This window comes from Epargyreus clarus, unplaced genomic scaffold (assembly GCF_041222505.1).
Source record: "Epargyreus clarus isolate Ecla_fem2 unplaced genomic scaffold, WU_Ecla_fem_2.2 ptg000001l, whole genome shotgun sequence".
NCBI classification, from domain to species: Eukaryota; Metazoa; Arthropoda; class Insecta; order Lepidoptera; family Hesperiidae; genus Epargyreus; species Epargyreus clarus.
The window spans coordinates 6,609,960-6,634,684 of record NW_027332209.1 but is presented as its reverse complement, the minus strand read 5'-3'; the positions used below and the strand labels follow the sequence as shown (position 1 = coordinate 6,634,684).

At 36.2% G+C, this 24,725-nt stretch overlaps 2 protein-coding genes across 2 annotated transcripts; both read left to right on the top strand.

The window, feature by feature from the left end:
* Positions 1 to 2,200: 2,200 nt before the first annotated feature.
* Positions 2,201 to 20,426, top strand: LOC140757920 (uncharacterized). Its single transcript, XM_073093816.1, has 10 exons — positions 2,201 to 3,037; positions 4,692 to 4,911; positions 6,128 to 6,344; positions 8,763 to 9,041; positions 9,792 to 9,819; positions 10,775 to 11,138; positions 15,921 to 16,846; positions 18,377 to 18,599; positions 19,588 to 19,804; positions 20,115 to 20,426. Exons 1-10 carry the CDS (start codon positions 2,216 to 2,218, stop codon positions 20,404 to 20,406), a joined length of 3,588 nt encoding a protein of 1,195 aa, XP_072949917.1. The 5' UTR covers positions 2,201 to 2,215; the 3' UTR covers positions 20,407 to 20,426.
* A 512-nt stretch (positions 20,427 to 20,938) lies between these two features.
* On the top strand, positions 20,939 to 24,685 carry LOC140743889 (uncharacterized). The gene is made up of 4 exons (XM_073075407.1): positions 20,939 to 21,163; positions 22,534 to 22,582; positions 23,136 to 23,275; positions 23,560 to 24,685. Exons 2-4 carry the CDS (start codon positions 22,552 to 22,554, stop codon positions 24,277 to 24,279), a joined length of 891 nt encoding a protein of 296 aa, XP_072931508.1. The 5' UTR covers positions 20,939 to 21,163; positions 22,534 to 22,551; the 3' UTR covers positions 24,280 to 24,685.
* Positions 24,686 to 24,725: the final 40 nt, after the last annotated feature.

Sequence of the window (24,725 nt, the reverse complement as noted above, 5' to 3'; positions counted from 1 at the left end):
GTCGCAATAAAAACCTCGAACAGTGCACACGCAGTTTTTCGTTATACTCCAAAAACAAATGTGAACCTAATTCCGAAGACAATAAAGCCCATCAATAGGAGTAACAGACGAGCATGCAGTCCACCTGTAGGTAAGTGGCTACTGCTGCCCATGGACATCAACAGTAATCAACCCCAGTTAGTATTTGATAGTCCTACCTGAGGTAGGCCACAAATGCCCCGCTATCCCCGAGGACTAATCTGGAACGCCTTGGATAAGTATGTCTCACTTACCACACCGCATAAATTAGATTATATTTGCGATATGGTCAGCATCGTCCAAACTGATTTACAGATAAATGTGGTAAGAATAAAACTACAGGCTTTTATACAATATTGCACGCGTTTACGTAACGCGTTTACGTGGTACATACGATATGATAAGGCGCTTATTACTAGACGTATGAAGTGACAATCAAGATTTAGGTACATATAAGATAAAAAAAATATTATACCGCAAAATAGCAAAGTGTTTTAGATGTGATACAAATTTATCAAGATAATATCTAATCTAATCTAATACTAAGTAGATAACATCATCACTATATTTTTGTGTACGAGGGTGGCCCCGGTGGCCGTCCTCAGCACTTGGTGGATAACTCCGGGTTCTCTGACGGCACACAACCGGGGTCCTTCAAGCGCGATGCCCCGTTCTCTAGGGGGAGCAGTTTTCGCACTTCCCACACCATCTGGTATTTACGACGGTATGCGACCGCTTACCATCGCCGTCCTTTTCGAGGTCGTATGCTGGACGATTCGAACTCCCACTTCTGCCGCCGAAAGCCCCCAACCATAATTACTACCTAATAATATTATGTAAGAAGTTTTACTTCATTTATTCAATGATACAATTTTTTTTGGTAACACGTTCATGAAACAGATTTACTTTTCACAATAACTTTTAGACTTTTAGATTATAGTAGGTATGTTATTATAATGCAATAATTATTTCAACACGTGATAACCAGTAGATCACATAAGTAATTCTAAAAGAAAAATATATAAGCATTTCCATTCCGATTTATAGTATTCAATCAATAATAATTATGCCATAATTATTTTAATCGACATAGAAAATCAACATGGAATTCACTTTCAATTAATTTTTAATGCATTTTTTATTTAAATTTTTCTATTCCTTCTAACATACTGTTGACCAGTTTTTTAAACGTTTTCATGATACGATATCTAGTATGTGAAAATATTTTGTGAAATTCTTAATTTAAGAGTATTATTTATTTGTATTGATAATGGTTAAATATAACATATTGTAAATACGTATTTGAACTATATGGTTTCTTAGGAAGACATCCCGGCCTTGAAAAACGCTGTTCTTTATCTAGACGACACGAATACGAAGCGTGTATATGAGACTATATATCTGTGACTTTAAATAAGTGTCATTTTCTAAAGCTTTTATTAGTTTTTTGACTCAGGATGTACACAGCGAATAGATATCACGTCATTGCAATGCGCTTAATAGTATACGAGATGATAGTGATCGCAGAAGATACATAAAATAATGAAATATAAATAAATATACATTACTATCTTCAAAAACTAAGTTGGAAATCTTAAGGTAATTTAAGGGTTTATTTAATGGTTTGACGCCACGAGCGATCACCATACCGGTCTGTTACACAAAGGGTTCTGGGTTCGAGCCTGGGCTAGACATACCTAAATGAAGTTAGATGTTGTCTTCTATGAGATATATAGATCTTTAAACCTGTTATTAATTTTGACTACAATAGCACCATTATTGGCGACAATAATCGACCTCAGATAGGAAAATCGGTACAAGATATACCATTGAGCTGCCGAGGTCACTTACTATCAAACTACTTGCTCATCGATGCGTCTATTAAATAAAAGAAACGTTCTAAATTTACTTTTTAGAACGGATTGTATACAATAAATGACATAATTACAACAGTTAAATAAGTGACAGTTAATTCACACAAAAATAGAAATTGGCATGGTAATAGATAATACAGTACAATCATACCTTGTGTAAAATATTGCGATAAATTAATTTTATCTATAGTTTTGCCTGTATGCTTCGTTTGATAGTTGATAAAGCGGTGGACACTTCGTGAATGGTTAGTAGGCAAGATATAGCTATACGAACGGGAGTCTGCGATCCATTTGCATCTTAAGCCCCGCGTTAGGAAGTCACTATGATTTTAAAAGTGAACATTGTTATAGCAATTCTTGCTATTGGAATAATCATACAACCGATCACATCCCTAAATATTTTAGGAATCTTCCCTTACACTGGGAAAAGTCACTTCTTTGTTTTTAAACCGTATTTAGAAGAGCTAGCAAGGAGAGGACACAATCTGACGGTTATATCCTACTTTCCCCAAGAGCAAAAGCTACAGAATTACCACGATATAAGTTTGGCAGGAAAGATCAAAGTTGTAGAAGACGATTTTCCTGTTGAAAGGAATTATAAAACCATTTTTATAGCCACCGTTTTCCTTGCAACATCTGCTGTTAAAAATTGTGAAGTGTTACTTGCAGACGAAAAAGTGCAACATCTCTGGAAGTCAAAGGCAAAGTTTGATGTGGTTGTTCTTGAGCAGTTTAACAGTGATTGTGCTTTAGGCTTGGCATATCAATTGAAAGCTCCAGTAGTTGGAATTACTTCGCATGTACTTCTACCGTGGCATTACGGTAGATTCGGTATTCCACACAATCCATCATACGTATCGTATGAAATGTTAGAAGGTGGAACACATCCGACCCTTTACCAAAGAGTGGAGAGGAGTATTTTCGATATTTTCACAAGTATATTGTACAAGTATTTTATTGATCGACCGAATGAAAATATACTTAGAAGATATTTCGACGATGTGCCCTCCCTGGAAGAATTAGGCCGTGAGATAAAATTTATGCTATTATACAACTATTTCGTGTTAACTGGATCTACTTTGTTACCTGCAAATGTTATAGAAGTCGCCGGTTTTCATGTCGCTAAACCAAAACCACTGCCAGACGTGAGTAAAACATTATTATATTTTACAAAAAGATTATTTTTACGAGATCCGATATCCATCTGATTTTTATTAAAATATAATATTAACTACTTTATATGCAAGTAGGTCCATAATTATCGCTACAAATACAGTAATGTTAAGTTGCTTCAAATTCAAATAAGTATTCCAAGTACTTTTAATAATTTTCAAGTTGTAATTCGCTTGATGATCTACTAACCTTGAAAACGAATCATAATTTATCTTAAAATATATTAAAATTTAAATTATATTTTCAAATCCGGTAGGTACCGAAATAAATTCTAGAAAAAGAACAGTAATTCTGTGTAATTAATATTTAGGTACCTATTTTGTTATTTACCTTCTAAAATAATAATTATAATTTGCTTTCAAAGCAATTATTTTGTAAGTGAAATTTGCAGACCAATTACGTGTAATACGTGTAATTTAAATAAATTACACATTATATAAAATACACAAAAATATTAAATACTAGTTTTTGCCCGCGGCTTCGCCCGCGTTTAAAAAAAATAATATAACATACTAACATACATAAAACTGAAAATTCGTACCTTCAACTTTGTTAAAGATCAGAAGGAGCTTGATCAAATGCATAATTTACGATTCAATCCTTACTAATATCGATTAAAATGATCGATTTTTTGGGTAGAAAAAATAGATTCTCCGATTAATCCTTCTTAGATCGCCATCCCTAGTTCCCGTGGGATTTCCGGGATAAAAACTATCCTATGTCCTTTCTCGGGTCTCAGACTATCTTTGTACAAAATTTCATTAAAATCGGTTCAGTGGTGGTTCAGGCGTGAAGAAAAGACAACCAGACAGACAGACAGACAGGGTTACTTTCGAATTTATAATATTAGTAAGGATAACGAAAAATAAGGAATAGTAAGGATATTAAGGATGAAAGGCAAGACACGAAGAGGGTCAATTACAAATCAGTTGACTCAAATCAAATTGACGACTCTTATAGCGTAGTGGTCAATAGGTAATTTAATGATGATAAGCCTGCCATGGATCTGAATTCGATACCAACCAGGCAGACAGCTAAGTAATGAATTAATAATATTTCAGAATTTAATAATTTACATTCACAAGATTCTATTTAACTACGAAAACGTGTTTAAAGGAATTCGATCGATTATTTTCATTTTCTTGTCGTCCCTATTTTTATGTTTCTAAGTAGACTTTTCTAACTAACTATTAAAGCGTTATATTAGATATAATAAATTAATAAGGTATACTTATTTCAATAAAAAATGGGTTAGTTTACTTAATGGTGCTTCTATATTACTCTTGTGTATAATGGTAGATGTCTAATAATTTTGTGCAGCTTCTAAATAAAGCGTATATCTAAAAGAAGTTTTACATAATAATAATATATCGTATACAAAAATAATAACAACTAAAATTCTAATTTATTCTTATTTGCGCTACTTTTTATACTTTTAGATGAATATTCAGTCCGCTTAATGAAATATTATTTCAATTTCACAAGAGAACAAATTCGCAGACAAAAACTTATGTAATTAAATGATAAGCATGATGATAATGTTAAAAATACCTTTATTAATATTATCAAACCATAAACCACGATAATAATTTTAGTTATCTTACATATTATGTCACTTGGTTACAGGATATTCGTAAGTTTATTGAAGAATCAGAACATGGTGTAATCTACATAAGTTTTGGATCTGTGTTAAAGGCTTCGACTCTACCAAATGAAAGCCGAGACGCTATAATTAAAGCAGTCTCCAAACTTCCTCAACGTGTCGTTTGGAAATGGGATGCAACTCTACCGGGAAATCCGAAGAATATATACACCTCCCGCTGGTTACCTCAGAACGATATCTTAGGTAACCATAATTAAGAATCTTTGATAAGTAATTTTAGAAGGTGGTCGAAACCTTTGTTTGATTCCGGCGGCACCACAGCCACACCTATTTCTGCCTCATAACAGCGTTAAATGCTGCTGTGTTCTGGCTTGAAGGAAGTGATGAAGAAGACATACTCATACTTTTCCGAGGCGTTCCAAGTTAGTCCTCAGGGGTAGCGGCGCATTTATCGCCGACCTCAGGTAGGAATATTAATCCTAACTGGGTTGATTACAGATGTCCATGAACGGCAGTAGTCATTTACTGATGGTAAGATAATAATAATAACACATAATACCTTTTAATTACATTATACTATAATGTAATTAAAAGATATGATTATCATTGTAATGTTTTATTTTATTTTCAATTACTATTATACAGGTGGCAGGTCAAACAAAGACCTTATTTCAGAAGGAAGTATTGGACTCTCCTAAATACCAAAAAATACGACGTTAATATTTCACAGAATTATCCAAAATGAATTATTCATGAACATTGAGCTCGCCGGAAACAAACATACACTGCAAATAATAATAATCATTTGGCAAACATAATGATGCTAAAAACAAATCCGCGCTATTTACTCAAACAGTCCACTAAAGTTATGTGTTTTCGTGGGGGATATATGAAGAAATTTTTATAGTGATTTTCCTCATAATGTATTATGTAATATTATTGAGAGATTTTTTTATTTAAACACTTATGCGCATGAACTATATTCTAACTAACTTGAATATGTTCTTAGACGTTCCACCCTGTACATCTTCTTTAAATGTTTCATGCGATATCTAAATCCTGTTTATTCTAAGTGATTATAAAAGTATTTTATTATGTAACGGGTACTCACGATATGCGTTTTTAAATTTTTTTATTGCCAATATTTCGACCCAGTTGCATAGATCGTGGTCACGGCGAAACTGCGGTGGCGGGGAGAAACCGTTGACAAGTACTAGTGGTAGATTAATCTATCTACCCTATGTCTATTTCGTTTTTCTTTTCTAGGTTCCATATCACGACACACAACACTAACAGTATTCTCACGCACCGTACTTTGTACCTACTATTTGTGACTTGCATAAAAACGCATATCGTAAATACCTGTTACATAATAAAATGTCTCAATTCCGCGATAATTTTAGTCTAAAATTATAGATTATAAAAGTAGTTATTTATAAAAACAAATTTGTGTTTACAGCGCACCCAAATGTCGTAGCTTTCATTTCCCACTGTGGCTTCCTTGGCACCACCGAAGCTGTTACGTATGGTGTACCCATAGTTGGTATACCAGTCCACGGAGACCAGGCCACGAATGCAGCAGCGGTTGAAGAGAGTGGATTTGGAGTTCAGATCGCTGTGACCGATCTGACGGAAGAAGTATTACTACAGAAATTGAAAACAATCCTTGATCCGAAGTGAGTAAAAATAAATAAACGTTTATACACTCACAGTCCCACACTAGGATTCCCTGTATCGTGGGTGCTATGGATACAAACAAAGACGAATACATAAACACCCAGATCCAGGACAGCTACCTAAATTAATTATTCGGATATCTGTCTGGCCGGGAATCGAACCCCGAACCCTTTGCGCGTCAGACCGGTAAGGTGCCCGTTCCGCTAAGCTGATCGTCTATATACTATTAGTGATTGAAGGTAGAACACTTTTTAGTTAGACTTTGCAGACACTACTACAAGATCTATTTCTGTAGCATGTAATAATACCGCAGTATTAAGAGCTGCTATGCTCCTCTTTGAAGGTTGTAGTAAGGGAGACGTGGCGTAACTTAGTCATCAGGGGTAACCAACCTCAGATGGGAATCTAATCTTATCTGGGATTGATAACAGATGTCCATGGGCAGCAGTAGCCACTTATCAGCTGGACATGATCGTTTGTTACTCCAATATGTTTGTCTTTCTATGTCTCCATGGCACCGAAAAAATCTTAGTTAAGAACTATGAGTGTCGAAGGTCTCATTTGTTTTCAAAGAATTCGCTGATTTAATATATCATCATCAACCCATTACTGCCCCACTGCTGGGCACGGGTCTCATCTCATAATGAGAAGCAATAGGCTATAGTCCACCGCGCTGGCCTAGTGCGTATTGGTAGACTTCACATACCTTTGAAATATTTTTTTATAAATCAGGTGTGCAGGATTTCTTCACCGTTTAGCAAGTGATAATTAATTTCTAATACGCACTTAACTTTGAAAAATCAGAGGTGCGTGCCTGGGATTTGAACCTCCGACCCGCCGATGGAGAGTTTCTTAACCACGAGGCTATCACTGCCTTGAATTCTCGATTTAATATAAATTAATTAATATTATATCGTGTCAGTTGTCGTAATTTTTGTATAACGGCCTTAAAGTGACATGATATCATTTACACATTACGGTCACATGAAGATAAAAACATATCTTAATCAGATTGAATTGTATTTACGTAACCGGCTTCTTGATATCTTATGACACTTAAATAAAAATCACAGTTAATACTAGGTTTTTATCGCAACTCCATTTTGGGGACTTTGGCTGGATTTTTTTTATAATATTAAAGAGCAGACCAGCATGCATTCCACGTGATGGTGAGTAGTCATTGCCACACTGATAATGTTATAGTCCTGCATATGGATGGCCACGAATGTATTTCCACTCCTGAAGAACGACTTAGAACGCCTTCTTTTAAGTATTTGTCTCTTGCGCATGTAGATACTTTTAACCAGAACTCATCGGTGCTTAACACTGTTGTAAATAGAAACACTGAAAATGAACAAAGTTTTTATCACCTTCATTTACTGATAATAGACACTTCTACATGTTGTATTGTACAAAACTCTTTTTTAAAACAGTCTGTTGAATTATAATTTAACGCCTAACAAAATGTTGCGGCAACACAAAGTTTACATAACTGTGTAATTTGCATTCCTCATTGTTTAGAATTTTTATATTTATAGTCTGATTCATAATTAGGTGTCCAAAATGTAAACAAAGAAATGTCACTGTCAAAATTGACAAGAAACAAAAACTTTAACAAACTCAATAAAAAACTAAAACTTTAACAAATATACACATTTTAACAAACGCGTAATGTAAACGAGAAAACATTCAAGTTCGATCACAATCACGAAAATGAATAATATCAGCTACGAAACTTAAAAATGACGGCACAAGAAATGTTTGGGATTCCGACTGTGTTACCATTATCACATTTTAATTTTCTACCATAAACTTTGTTTTTATTATTATTACTGTATGGAACCAAATTGAGGTGATAATAATATAATAAAATGTGAATTAATCTTAATTTATTTAGATTATTATTTTATTACTGTTGTATTACTTTAATATCGACAATAATAAGAAACTACCATTTCAAACATATTTTCTTGATAGGTCAACACCTATGTTTACATTTTGGACATCTAATTATGAATCAGACTATAGGTTTATTACACATCTACAATAAACCTGAAATTAGGTTGGAATCTTAACTGAGGTCGACCTGAACTACGCTACGCTACGCCTGAGGACAAAGTTGGATAAATATCTACCTTACCACATCCTATAAACCAGAACGCAGCACCGCTTAACCAGTGTTAAGTGTTATTATTATTATTAGGCAGAAAATTTACGGTGTTGCCTCCAGAGTAGATCCACAAAGGGTTCTACCACCACCAAAAATAGTAATACCACTTTCAAAACATATAATAAAGACTAAACCCTGTTCGTAAGTAAATTGGTCTTCAGCGCAACAACAAAACGTAGGTCATGTGGTTATATCTAAAGATGGATAAGAATTAAAATGTTATTTATATGTATTTTTTTTATTTCAGATTCAGAGAAAAGGCAAAATTGATATCCAAAGCTTTCCTTGACCGCCCTATATCAGCGATGGACAGCGCCATCTTTTGGACGGAGTTCGCAGCTCGCTATCAAAACTTTACGTTTCGAGCCCCCTCAGCTAACGTACCTCTCTACCAATATTTGTGTCTAGATGTTATTGCTATTTTAACCTGTATTATTCTAGTCTTAGCTTACGTTATCAAATATTTAATATCTTTCTGTTCCTCAAAGAAACAACAATTAGGTAACAAAAGGAAAAACAAAAAAGAGTAGCTAGTTTAATTAATGAAGAATAAATAATGTTGTTCATTTATTTTTATGCGTCATAGCGACCGGTATTTAAGAATATTGTAATAAATGATATGATGACCTGCGTGGCACAAAGACAACTTCAATAGTCTGCCACACACCGAATTCTGGGCTCGATCATCGGCTACGCACTCAAATGATGACTACTTAATTGTTGACTCTTAATGATTCTGAACCTAATCTTCATAATATATGTAGGTGGTGTACCACCTACTTGAGTGCCAGTTATAGTATTCACAATAGGTAGGCACAGGTATTTACAAACCAACAAAATAAACATTTCATACTGTTCAGTTTTTTTTTTATAATATTGGAGTGTTAGACGAGCTAGCAGTCCGCAGAAAGTGGCTACAGCTGCCGATGGACATCTGAAATCAACACCAAATAAACAAAAAACTATATTCCAACATGGAACGGCCATAGATGCGCCGCTGCCTTAACACTGCTGTTATTAGGCAAAAAAATAGGTGTGACCGTGGTGCCGCCGAAGCTAAATCACACGTAGTTCTACTACCTCACACCTTACCTTACCCTATAACAACATGTTTGTACAAAAATCTAAATCTATATATAATATAATCTATATATAACTCGAAGAAGGAAGAAGGAAAAAATCCCATACTCCTATTTTTCTCGGAACATCTCTATTGTTTCGCGAAAAAATAGAGTTAGGGTATTTTTATAGTCACTGTGTACATTTTATCACGAAGTTACATGTTAATGGACCATCAATTCAAGGTCAGTATTCCCACATGGCATTGACCTCAGGCGTTTCATTTCAAGTTACCGATGAATATTACAGTTATAAGTGGCCACGAGTAACCAAAAAAGTTAAATCTTGTATTATAAGTATGTGAAATGCAATATACTTCTCTCCTAAACTCAGCAGGTACCTGGTGCTACTCAGTACCATACGGACTTCTTCTACAAATAATGAGGGTTTACGCCATAGTCCACTACGGTCAAGGGTGAATTGGTAAACTTCACACAGCTTGAGATCTTTTTAAAGAATTTTCAGGTGTGTAGGTAACCCTTTCATGGGTTCCTCTCAGCTGCTGGGGTAGCGGCTAAAACCCACGGTGTTCCTCTGGACGCCTTTTGTCGGGACCACGGGTACGCTACTAGCACTCGTCCGCAATCCCGACGGCGTTTGCCCACATCCGGGCCCGTCTCGGTTCGGGATGGAGCTGGAGCTACTCCATCTGCTCATCTATGAGGTGCACGCGGGAACACCGCGCGCGCCACCTCGAGGCTTAATGGTGTTGTTGACGTAGGACACGGGGGTGTCCTACGTCAAAAACAGTCACCCTCGTGTCCTACGCCAATGCCTCCGTTATGGAAAGAACCACAACTACCTAAAGAGATAGCGCTGCCGCCCGATACGGGACAGACGCAGCGTACCGTCGAGATATTACTGCCGCCGATACGGGCCAGACGCAGTGTATCCCAATCTCCACTGGAGCGCTTTAGCTTCACCCGCTGCTGGATTGCAACGGGCTACTGAGCCCCCCCACCACGACAAGGCGCACTCCAACTTGCGGGGGGGGGGGGTGTATATAACCCTAAGATGTTTCCCTTCACCGTTAAAATAAGTGATAATTAATTTCTGATACGAATATTAAAAAAGGAAAAATAGAGGTGCCTGTATGCAGGATTCAACCCCTTAGATTAAATTGGTTTGTATATCTTGTAGATATTTGGTGATGTCCTAATGGTTGAAACTCCACTCTCGGCACGTGGTTGTTTCGGGACTTATCTGTGTCGGATCGGGCGGGAGCCGACGGCCAGGTGCCATCACTGCGACAATTGCCTCAATGAGACGGCCCAGCATACGCTGGAGGTATGCCTTGCATTAAGTGCAGAGCGCAGCGCGCTCAGCTCTGTATTGGGGGCCGACCTCTCGCTCCCGTTCGTGGTTCGCGCCATCGTCGGAAGTGACAGGTCGTGGCAGGCGGTGCGCTCCTTCTGCGAAGCAGTAATGCTCGCCAAGGAGGCGGCGGAAAGGGCTAGGGAAGCTATGTCTGCCCAGCCAATCCGTCGCAAGCGCACGGGACGCCGTAGAGCGGCTTTCGAAAGTCGCTCTTTCCCCGTTCCCTGAGTCCACGGAGGCGGATTCGGGGAATCCAATTCCGGTATTTAGGGCTCGAGATGTCGTGTATGCGTTCCGCACGCTCATCTCATGAGGAATATCACTGAGAGAGGTCCCTCCCTCTCAGGACGTGGCTGGCGTTAAAATCAGCGCCGGCCGACGTTGCCGGATCACGAATGTAATGCTAACGCTTCTCGCGACCCGGCATCGAGCGTCCAGAGGAACGCCGCAGAGTTTTAGTCGGTAAGAGTCTGACATATCCCTTTCGTTCCCCCGGGTGGATGGGAAGCCACGAGGATTTCTCCGAAATAAAAAAAAAAGTGGTTGAAACTCCGTCTCTCGATCGAGGGGACCGAGGTTCAAATGACAAACATGATTTTATTATTCGTATCAGAAATCTATTATTTCAAAGTTATGTGCGTATTAGAAACTAATTATTACTTGATTTAACGGTGATGGAAAACATCATGGGGAAACCTGCATCTGCATACCTGAGAGATTTGTAAAAAAAGTGGACTATAGTCTAATCCTTCTCATTCTGAGACGAGAAGCGTGCCCAGCAGTGGGACACTAAAGGTTTTACGACATACTGTTGCATGTCGTTAACTCTACTAACTATTTGTAACCATCTCAAACTTAATACTTTAGAACTTTTAAGTAACTATAGTTGCTGTTCTCGAACATAACGGTATTAACTCACCAGCGATTACCACGTCCGTTCGTTGACCCCAGTCCAAATGGCATTCAACTATAAATTATACAATGACTACCAAAGCTACAAGTTAAAAAAGATGGGTCAGAGAACTTGGTCGTGTAGCAATCTGAACAATATAGAATGAATAAAACACATTCCGTCTTTCCATTCTCTTTTACTTTTTTAGTTGTACCACCATCACACATTTTGATATCGAGTAGCAATGCTTTGCCAATGCATTGTGGTTGCAAGGTAAACAAACAGACGAGACGTTCCTACCGAATATCATAAATTAGTAAAGATTACTCACTCCTCACTAGAAAATGTACCCAGTTTTGAGAATTGAAATAGTTGCGTAAAAAAATTTTGCCACGTCTCCGTGCTAAAATATACCTAAAATATTTGAAATGATTATTTATTTATTATGTAAATTACACAGTATTAGTTATTTATTCGTAAATTTTCACTAAAAATGTTTTTATTTGTCAAGAATTCAAAAAAAGAACTTACTAAAATAAGCCGTTTGTAGCTTCATTCAATTTCAAGGCGGCGAAGTATCTTTACTAATGTATGCCGAATATGTTCTAAATACGCTAATTTGATATTTGATCTCTCAATCTAATCCGAGGCTCGAAGCCTAGCCCAAACACCTCTAATCTTCAAAAGCTATGTGCTTATTGAAAAATAATTGATTAATAACTTCTCGAATCAACAGTCTACTAATCCGCACTTGCACATGAAAAGTAGAACCTTCTGTGGTTCAACTCCGCTGGTACCACCGCCACACCTATTTCTGCCTAATAACAGCAATGTTCAGCGCTGCTGTCTGGTGTAAAGGGTGTAGTAAGGGAAACATACTTTTCCACGGCGTTCCCGTTTAGTCCTAATTGGGGTGTAAACCCGTCTCACTCTGAGTGGAGACTGGAGACCTATGCCCAGGAGTACGAGTACGACAACGTATAATCGGTTGAAGACGAGTCACAGGTCACAGCGTATGCATTACTACACTCTTGATAGGATAACCCTTCTGATAGGACTGATGCTCGGTTTGAAACGGAGTCCATTTGAGGACATTAAAACGCACGTGACCTTATACTGTAATCACAAAAATAAAGCAAACATCTTATGATGATATAGATATTTACTTAACTTAGTAAACACATTTAATATTTACTCAATCTGTAAAGATATATTTGATCATGTCAAATATTTTAAGGTATTTGTAGAATGGTCCCGAAAATAATATAATTATTTATTAAAAATAAAACGTATATACTAATATTTGTTAAAATAATAATATAAGCCAGATAAAAATAAAACTCTAACATTTAAAATGTTTATAAGAAACATTAATTCAAATAAATATTCTATTCAGAAATAAATATAAAAAGAAATTACAGATGAATCACAGTGACTGTTTGTGATTTTGAGATATCTATAATGATACCAAATAAACGGTTTACTTTTTCACTGAGTGATCGACCGTGTCTTGGAAATGTCAAATACCAAAATAAGTAAGATTGCTATCTTCCAAATAGACAATTATAATTGTTATAAGTCTTCATCAAATACAATAACGCTCAAATACTTACGCTTAAGTACTTAGCTTTAAAATGTTGTAATTCATCATCATCATCATCATCACTTCAGCCTTTATCGTTCCACTGCTGGACATAGGCCTCCCCTAGGGTGTGCCACAGCACTCGGTCCTGCGCTGCTCTCATCCAGCCACTACCACCAGCCTTCTTTAGGTCGTCGGTCCAGCGCGCCGGGGGGCGTCCTACACTCCGTCTGCCGATTCGTGGTCGCCACTCGAGAACTCGCCTGCCCCATCGGCCATCGGTTCTGCGACATATGTGACCAGCCCACTGACACTTCAGCTTGCTAATTCTTTGAGCTATGTCGGTTACTCCAGTTCTTTGCCGGATCTCCATATTACGGATTTTATCCCGCAAAGAGACGCCGAGCATAGCACTAAGTAATTATTATTATTATTTTATAATGTAGGAGTAGCAGACGAGCATGCAGTCCACCTGATGGTAAGTGGCTACTGCCGCCCATGGACATTTGTAATCAACCCCAGATAGGATTAGATATTCCTATCTGAGGTCGGCCACAGATGCGCCGCTACCCCTGAGGACTAAGCTGGAACGCCTCCGAAAAGTCTGTCTCCCTTACCACACCCTTCAAACCGGAACACAGCAGCGCCTAACACTGCTGTTATTAGGTAGATGGTGTGGTGTAGTAGGTGTTCAAACAAAATTGAATTATCACGATGACAAAACAATAGACCACTCCACCTGCTACCGGCCTGGATGATATCCATTATCTCATCACGGTTTTGAATGAGCCATAACACCACAAAGCACAACTAAAAAGATAGCGCTAGCGTATTTAGGCTCTTAAAATTTGCCGAGTACTAATGATTCACAAGTACCTATTTGGTGAATTATTAGGCAAATTATTATACAGTAGAGGATCTCATTATAGGACGACCTACATATTAGGCAGTATACGTCAAGATCCCAATATATGTAGGTTGTCCTAATTCTAATAATAAAGAAGAAAACAACATTAAAAATTATTTTTTAAACACAATCTTACTATTAATTATTAAGTTAAATGAAATATTGAAAACTAAATTAATTTTCAAACATACGGTTTGTTTAGGCGAGAAAAGTTATTCTACTTATGTAAAACCTGAAGTATTGAAGGAAACTAAATTTAATTAAGCATGAACCCAAGTATTGCTACGTCTTTGATCAATTACAATAAATGGAGCTCTCTCTTAAAAACCTAGTTAATATTTATACATACCAATGTACATTTTACTTTTTTTACAAGTAACATGTTTTTTTATTAACTTGCTATGTATGTATGTTAGTTCGGGTGAAACCATGCAAGTTAAATTTGACCCACTTCCCGGCATCTGATTGAGCTGAAATTTTGCTAGCATACGTACAAGTATATCGAATGATATATTATTATGATAAGGAGCTGGTCTGATGATGGAGCCGGAAGGTAGCCATAACTCTGTGATAAAACAACGTAATTCCATTGAGTTTGCGGTCGTTTGATTTGTTTTGACGAGAACTCTAGCCCTAGATGGTACCAGAATCTGATGATGGAAGGTGTTCATGGGAACTCTATAATTAAACGAAGCAACTATGTCGAGTTTGGGCTCGTTTAATTCGTTTTGGCAAGAACTCTGGTCTTAGATGGTATTCCGATCCTAACGATGATGCTGACCGGTGACCAAGGAAACTGTTATTAAACGACGAATCTCCATCAAGCATGGGTTCGTTTGAGGTGTTTTGGTAAGGACTCCGGTCTCAGATGATATCCAGGGTCTGGTGATAGAAGGTGGCCATGAAAACTCATTAACTAAATAAAACAATCCCATAAGTTTGGGGCTCGTTTGATTCGTAGTACTTTTGTATTGGGTTGTGCTACTTTATCAACTAATATACCTACATATAAAATAAATACTTATCTGTAATAACCATATCAACTGTTTGCCTATTAACATAAGTAGGTACATTAGTCCTATTATACTATACGCACCTTATTTTTCGTAAAGTTTTTTTTATTAACATGGCTATTTTAACTGACTTCAAAAAAGGAGGTTCTGTATTCGACAACTACGAGTATATAATTGTGTATGTATGAAAACTTATATGTCCACAATTTTCTCAGAAACTACTGATCCAATTTCGATGAGGATTTGATTATTTAAAAGCATATATTACAAGACAGGTTTTAGTATTTTATATAATTCATTAGGAAAATTTGACAGTTTCCTGAAACTTCGGGAAAACCTGACTTCATAAAATCTTGAAAATTATTATTCTCATTTTAATAAAAATAAATACTTGTTTTAAAAAAAATGTATACAAATTAATTTGATTTTCAAGTTAACAATCATATAAACAATAGATATCAATAGACCACGTATTACATTTTATACCTGTCATTTAAATTCATATTAACAGGAATCAATACCAAATGGAACACTGTCATCGCAAAAATGGTTTATTAATAGGTAGGTACTTACAGCGACTCTCACACATAGACCTCTATGCGAGCACTCGAGTCGTGAGCTCGTGAGTCAAGTCAGTGTTTATCAATTCCGATTGAAAGCGGACGGTTGCATCCCGCTATTTAATGTCGTAATGACGCGATCCATTATAGCCGCTTTATTATTATTTGCGTTAACGCAAACCAACGCTTTAAATGTTTTAGGAATATTTCCGTACCAAGGAAAAAGTCATTTTATGGTGTTCCAAATATACTTGCAAGAGCTAGCAAGACGAGGCCACAGTGTCACTGTTATTTCACACTTCCCTGAGGAACGCCCACCACCAAACTATCATGACATCAGCTTGGCTGGGTCCAGCAAGGTAATAGAAGGAAATCTACCCATCGAGAGGTCATATGCAACTATATTTGAAACTGCATTATATCTTACAACCTCTGGAAGAGATAACTGTGAAGTGTTGATAGCGAATAAAGATGTGCAAAATCTTATCAAGAAAAAAACAAAGTTTGATGTTGTAGTTGTGGAACAGTTTAACAGTGATTGTGCTTTGGCCGTAGCGTACAAATTAAAGGCCCCTGTGATTGGTATCACATCCCACATTTTAATGCCTTGGCATTACAACAGATTCGGCATTCCATATAACCCGTCCTACGTCTCGTTCCATTTCCTGGAAGGGGGCACTAAGCCGACTTTATACCAGAGACTGGAAAGAACTTTCTTCGACTTTTATTTCAAGACAATTTATTACATTGTCTCTCAAAGAAACAATCAAAATACTCTAGCGAAGTATTTTGACGACATTCCACCGTTAGAGGATTTGGCACGCGAAATAAAAATTCTATTACTATACCACAATTTTGTGTTGACTGGATCTCGTCTATTTCCGGCTAACATTATTGAAGTCGGTGGATATCACGTGGCTCAAGCGAAACCTTTGACCGGAGTAAGTACCTATATATGTTTATTTGTATTTGCATAGATAAATAACGTCAAAATTTCAATATCGAAACTAGAAAATCGATTTTAATCTGATCTCGGAATTATCTGAAGGTACAGGATTTTATAGCGATATAATATTATTATAGCTTTACCTATTTAAGCTAATTCTATAGCTTAGTTAAAATAATGCGTTCTTGGCTTAGTTCGTAGTAATTTAGTCAGTGAACGTAGCCTTGAATTCCAAAGCCTACCTGCGATAACTCCGGCTGAGATTTATTGAAACTGTTTGCAGTAGGTAAGTATTCTTATCTTCGAATTAAGTAATTATTTACAATTAGACTACAAATTATGTGAATATTTCAGAAATGATTTCAAATTTTAGGGCAGAAAATAGTAATGAAAATTCATAATTTCAAGTAAACAATCACTATAAATAAACTTAAATTTATCGTATTTACTAATAAAGATAATGATGATGATGATGATGACCAATAAAGGTTTTATCACACGCGAATCAAATTCACGTGGATGTTATAGGTATTCGTAGACAGATATATTTAATTATAATACTAAGGACTGCTACTTGAATTAAAGTACCCTAAGGTACCTACGTAATTAATTAGGAGTAGTTAGATATAATTTAAATATATTTAATAGCATACAATAATTCAAACCACATGAACCATCACGGGTAATCTGAAAAACACTTCTAAGTGAGAATTCTCAGTGTTTTCATCTCCGCTGTCATAAGTATATTAAAATTCATGGTACCGCAGTTTTCTGCGTTTACGCAGCCGCAACGTCTGTGTAAGCGAATAATCGCAAGATGGGCGGTACGATTAATTCTACCCATATTTAATTTTTTTATCAAACCTCGAAAGTAAATATCATGTGACGTGTGACAGAATGACAGTCAGCGGAGACTTAGTGATAGGGTTCCGTCTTTATCCTTCGGGGCCGGAACCCTAAAACACAACATCTAAAAAGATTATATTTATATCCATGTACCTCTAAGAACTATTTGATTAACCTGTATACGTACCTACTTACTCAAAAAAACCGAATAGTAATACAAGGTCATATCGGTGATTTGTTTTTAATGCTAAAAGTTAAATTGAAACCAATTAGCAAGTAGGTATAGCACACGGAATATAAAAACCTATACATTTTTTTAATATAGAAGTAGCAAACTAACATACAGTCCATCTGATAGCAAGTGGTCACTGCCACCCATCTGTAATGAATCCGATTAATAGATAAGCTGAGTTGTGTTGCTAACCCTGTGGACTAAGTTGGAACGCCTCGGATGAGTAGGGTAAAGCAGTTCTAGCGTTTCGATATAATGGTGTGGTTGCCAGTTAACTGACATTTGAAACGACCATCTTCGTCCTCAGAAAACGCATCTGTGATTGGCTTCAGGTACAACTCCTGTTTTATATAAATTTGGGTACAGATTTCGGCAGTGACTTGTTTGTTTGCTACTATGCTACTTCAATCTTTGCCATGAGTAACAACATTTTTAACTTATTCTCAGGAATTAAAGAAGTTTGTGGATGAGGCAGAACATGGTGTGGTCTACATTAGTTTCGGGACAACAGTCAAGAGTGGTTCTCTATCGAAAGAGAAGACCAAAGCTCTTCTGGACGCTATGTACGAACTTCCACAGAGATTTATTTGGAAATGGGATGACAAGGCGTTGACCATGGATAAGAAAAAATTTTACGTTTCCGACTGGTTACCTCAAGTGGATATTTTAGGTAAGCTATATGAAACGTATTATATAAGTTTCCTGATGTTTTTGTAGTAATAAGGGCCTTAGACAAAGACGAGCTCTAAATCTGAAAATCATGAATCTTCCAAGGGACCTGATCTCGCTAAATGTATAAAAAGCAAAGTAATGTTTTCCATTCGTGAATTCGCAAAATAATGTTTACATAAGAATGACTATCTGGAATGATATGACTAAAAATAATTCATTCCTATTTCATTACCACTTCTTCAAGTAGCTACGAATAATTTTAATACATGACACATGTGTCCAAACCCATTAGCAAACGTAATCCCAGCATTATGCACTTATCTATTGTCTGATTCATAATTAGGTGTCCAAAATGTAAACAAAGAAATGTCATTGTCAAAATTCGATTACAGGTATTGTAAACCTTAACAAATTAACAATTAACGAAAAATTTCACAAAATTCAACATAAAACAAAAACTTAATAACTCCACACAATTAAAAAAAAACGCGCTACGAAAACTAGAAAAAATTCGAGTTCGATCACGATCACAAAAATTAATAATATCAACTACGAAACTTAAAAATGGCGGCACAAAAAATGTGTTGGATGCCGATTGTGTGACCATTATCACAATTTAATTTTCTCTCATAAATCTTGTTTTTTATTATTATTACTGTATGAAATGGAATTGAGTTAATATAAATATTGGAAAATGTGAATTGATTTTAATTTATTTAGATTACTATTTTATTATCGATGTATTAATTTAATATTGTCAAAAATAAGAAACTACCATTTGACACATATTTTCTTGATAGGTCAACACCTTTGTTTACATTTTGGACACCTAATTATGAATCGGACTATAACTGAATTCTTATCAGCCAATAGGACTCTATAAAGACAACTTCCTCTATGGACGCGGATCTAAGCACTGACTCATCTAATGTTGTTTTTCAACCTTGAACTTCACACTCATAACTTAAAATATTCCGTCATTACAGGTCATCCAAAGACCTTGGCCTTCTTATCTCATGCTGGCATGGGAGGAACAACAGAGGCACTGAATTTTGGAGTACCAATAATAGCAATGCCTATAGTTGGAGACCAGCCTGCTAATGCAGCAGCAATCGAAGAGTCTGGACTGGGAGTCCAGATTTCTCTTAATCAACTCACGAAAGAAAATATAGTGGCTGCTTTCAAAAAGGTTTTGGACCCCAAGTAAGTTATGCATTTTTTTTATAAAATTCCAACATGCCACTTTGTTAAATACTACTTCTGCCATGGAACAAATGTGATCGATTTAAGGTATTTAGACCCAAAAGTAGGTAAAGGCATAGGAATGCGTCTATGACTGTAAAAACTAATTATTTTGCAATGAGTGTGTACTATGGATACAGATTCACATAACTAATATTACGTTGATTACATACGCAATTGTTTACAACGCATGTTTTTACATAAGGTATAAATCAACAGATCACTAGCAATCGCTCAAAACACTATCATTATTCATTCTGTTTTGTTCTAGGTTTAGAGAAAATATTAAAGTCGTCACCAAAGCGTGGCATGATCGCCCGCTGTCACCAATGGACACTGCTATATACTGGACAGAGTTTGTTGCAAAATACCCAAATCTCACATATAGGACGGCAGCTGCGGACGTCCCTCTGTACCAATACTTGAACCTCGACGTTATATCGATTATCTCCATTATACTCTTACTAATAATATTAACCATTAAGGCCGTGCTGAGATTATGCTGTGGAGCAAAAAAGACAAAGCAACCTCAAAGTAAAAATAAGAAGTCTAAAAAACAATAGATTACATAATAATTATCCGATGCATATTGTTTTATTCCTGAAGAATAACATAGGTACTAAGAGAATAAATGACACTTATGATCTAATGTTAATACTACAGGTACCAATAGGTACCTTTATATTAGGTACATAGTAACAGTAACTACATTATAATAATTAAAAAAAAATGAAATTAAACCAACTTCAAGTTCCATATTTGTACTGTGTTCAAGTGATTCAAGTGATTTAGGTATAAAAACTACACTTCAATTTAAGTGTTATAATTGCCCTTCTTGTAATATAGGTACACATTGTGTGTGTTCGATCACAATTTACAATTGGCCTGGGCCATGGCCTGGGTACACTCCGTGCGCCAAAATTAATTACACTTTATCAGTAGACCAATTTGCCTATAGCAACCTTTCTGCCTATATACCCCAATAACATTACATAATTTTCAGTAGGCAAATACTATGTTTTTATTCTATAAAGGTAATGTGGGTGCGATAATGTACAGTCCAAATGATAACTTTATAAAAATAGATATGTAAATACAGGCCGTAAATAATCTCAATCAGTTAAGTTCTCAGTAGCGTCAATAAATTGACACTTTCTGTTTAACGCTATGACCGTACAATACGTAAAATTTCACATTTGTCATGTAATTCCCAAGTCAGCAGAAAATGGACCTACAAAAAGAAGTCAAACCAGCGAACTATGATGAATAATATGACAAGGGTGAAAATGATCTGTTTTCCATAACATCTAAACTCCATAGGTACAGGTGATTATATTTTTATTTTCGATTGCTATAAACATAGTATATTTCTTGTAAAGGAACAGGTTTAGTAGTAAGTGCTCTATTCGCCAAAAACTCGGTACCTACGTAGCTTTAATGATCTTGCCGTCTAGCCCATTGGACGATGTGGAACAATGGATGCAGCGAGGTTAGATTTGCAATATATGTCTGACTCGCTTGTTTCTAAAATTCTAGGTTACCAAGTCATATAATTGCTTGTTTAAAAACGAGGCATCATCATTATCAGTATATTACTGTTACGCTATTGAGCACGCGTTATCTCAGAATGAGAAAAATTGCTCCGAGTCGGCAAATATATACAGATTGATAGATTTCCCACTGATGAACTTTTATCCTATTAAAGGAACCTCCCACGCTGGTTTTTTGCTAAGTTAAACACGCATTATTGTTAATTGATAATTAATTCACCATTAAAATAAAAGTTCCAGCCGGGAATTCAAACCCGAACCTGCAAGTGAAGTCTAACGTACCTATCACTAAAACATCTCGTTAGATTAACCGATAGACCTTAGACTACTACTACTATATCGAGTAGTATTTGTATATAGTTTATCAGTAGTTAGTGCTAATAGTGATAACAAGAAAATCTTCTCGACTCTGTTACATAACGACGACATTATAAACATGCTGTAGCTTAAGTACCTACTAGTTACGTGTTTAATGGCTTTTGAGTAGGTTCGTATTTAATTATCTTCCGTAATTGAGTACCTACTTATACTACCTACGTAGTACCTATGTAGGTAAGAATAGCGTCGTATGCAATAGCTTAGGTTCTATTTGCTTAGTAGAACAGTATAAAGTCGTACAGTAAGTACTATAAAGTTGAATAGTAAATTGTATAATAAGTGACACCCTCCAAGTTTGGTGATGATGATGACATCAGTTTTTTGTCTGCTAGAAATAATTTTGTTTTATAAACTAATCTGAACATTATAAAAATATCTTAGAGTTGTAACATTTTTGGAATAAAATATTATTACTTCGTATAATAATATTTTATTCCGAAAATTATGTATGTAGCTCTTCGTGAAAATCAAAATGCCATATCTACGCAACGATTCTATGACGCAATTTAAAAGCTAAAATATTAAAATATACAGAATATAAAATTAATTTTATGCTATGAAAAATATATCTTTGAATTTAGGTCATAGTTCCCATTTTTTTCCGAAAAAGTTATGCATTTTACTTAACCACTGTGAATTCAGTAAATCTGGAGACGTAAATATTACCACACCAATAACATTAAATTACCTTACACGTACGGCCCTATTACCCAGGAATCAAATGATAATACAGTTATTAAAATAATTTTTCATCTTTTATAGATTGCCTAAATTACAATAATGGCATGTTGCTGTAAGCCCGGTGGTCGACGTAAGTATTTTAGTAAAATTTAAGTAAAATACTGCAAAAACAGGTTATTGGGTGAAATGAAAATAATTATAGATAAGTAGCTAATAAATTCATAATATGCAAGCAGCTAAAAGGAGTGTCCCACATAATAGCGGTGTATTGCTAACATCGGTGACGCCATCTGCCGCAACGTAAAAACATTTGATGTGCAACACGCTGTGTTGTTCTCCTCTGACATCACGCAACGGCAGCAACATGCATTGCGGAGCGGCGCTGCAACGCGCAACGTTCAGTTGCGCTTTGCGTTGCGTTACGTTGCTACTCAACGTCGCACCGATATTATTTATTGCTGCCTTTACAAGCGATCAGTAACATTGATCCCAGTGTAATAGTCACCTTTGAAGACTCATTAACGCATTCCCATCGCTGGTCATGTTTCCTATTAGAAGAGGGGGGAGGTTAGGCTAAGTGTGTATTGGCAGATTATAAACACTTGTGAATATAATGAAAAACTCCCACATTTCCCCATAAAAATGCGGCATAAAAATATTAAGAACTTATATTTCTTATTTAGCAAACAAGGCGGCAGCAAGTTGTTTGGGGCGCTGTGATCTGCCGAAACACAAATGCTTGGACAAAGAAGACGTCAAACCTGGACCTGTGCCCAAGAACATGGGTTGGCTCTATACAGCCAAGGATGCACCTGAACATCAGGTTAATATCATAAACATTTCATATAAAATATGCGATAGTTTATTTGTAACATACTCATTACGAAATATAATATAGGTAATAATTTATACAGATAGACAAGATGATATTATATGACTTCCTGTCATATAAGTATTAAAATAAAACTAAATTCCTAGCACATTTAGGTACAATAAAAAACCAAATCACTACTAAATGAATCGATATTCTATATTGATGACTAAATTGAAGAAACTAATTATAGTTCACATTTAAAGAGTGTTTATAAGTAATTTTCTTTTATATAGTTACGATGTGGCTGGCGTCCCGGTCACATTTCCTGCCAAGTTTTGAGGCGAATCGAGCAACACAACTGCATGAAAGCTGGTGAATGTGCACCTTGTCCTTCCGCGTGTTCGCGCCCACCCTGCTCCAAGCCTTGCTGCTTTCCACCAGTTTGTGCAGCCGTATGCCCCCCATCGGCTTCAAGCTGTTGCAAGCCTCCAGCCTGTGGCCAGCCACTGATAAGAATAATCAGACATGCTGGCCAGTACACTATTTGCACGAAGCCATCGAACGTCAGCAACGCTCCTTCTGGTCCGTACCCCCTAAAGTATGTGCTGAATACTGACACCGATGACGGAACTTCATCAAACGCTAAATACAGCGTAGAAGCTAAATTCAACGACTATCACTTCGACTACACTAGCTCCCAATCGTCCTTCGTTTTAGACTTCTCACCGCCCGAACAAAGATGTTACAAGCCCTGTCCCAAGAAAAGTATAGTATGTATGGTGTGCGCGGTAGAAAATACCTGGCCTTGTAAGAAAAAGAAGAAATCTGACAAAAAGCAATCCAAAAACAAGAAAGAGCCTGATCCCGAAGAAGAACCTTGTTGCGAGCAATCCTCTGAAGAAAGCACAGTCTGCATGGTGTGCTCTTTAGAAGAAGCCTGTCAAGTAAAAGAAAAGAAGAAACCCGCTAAGAAACCACGCAAATGCAAAAAGAAGTGTAAAGTGAGAGACTAAAGAAAATACGAAAGTAATCTTTAGACATTTAGAAAATCTTCAATAATACTGCTAACAGTATAAGCATGAAAAGTATATAGTACCTAATTACATATGCAATACTGACATGGACAATGTGAGGTTTTCTGTATTTTAACTGGATTTTCGCAGACTATCTGTCTCAGAAAGTCTATCCAAAAAATTACTGATAACAAGTTACCAATCCAATTTCACCCCTATATTATTAGGGTAAATCTGTAAAAAGATTTGACCTTAAAAATCCCAAAAAATATATCTCCCTATAAAAACTTGTTCAACAGTTTGCTTCTCTGTTTTTAGAGGCACTGTTGCAAACATACACCATTTTTGGGATTAATTAAAAATTTCCAACGAATAAACTAAAAAATATGCCCAGAATCAGGAACTAAATAGGGATGGTTGGTATTCTAGCCGACCAGTCAAAAAGT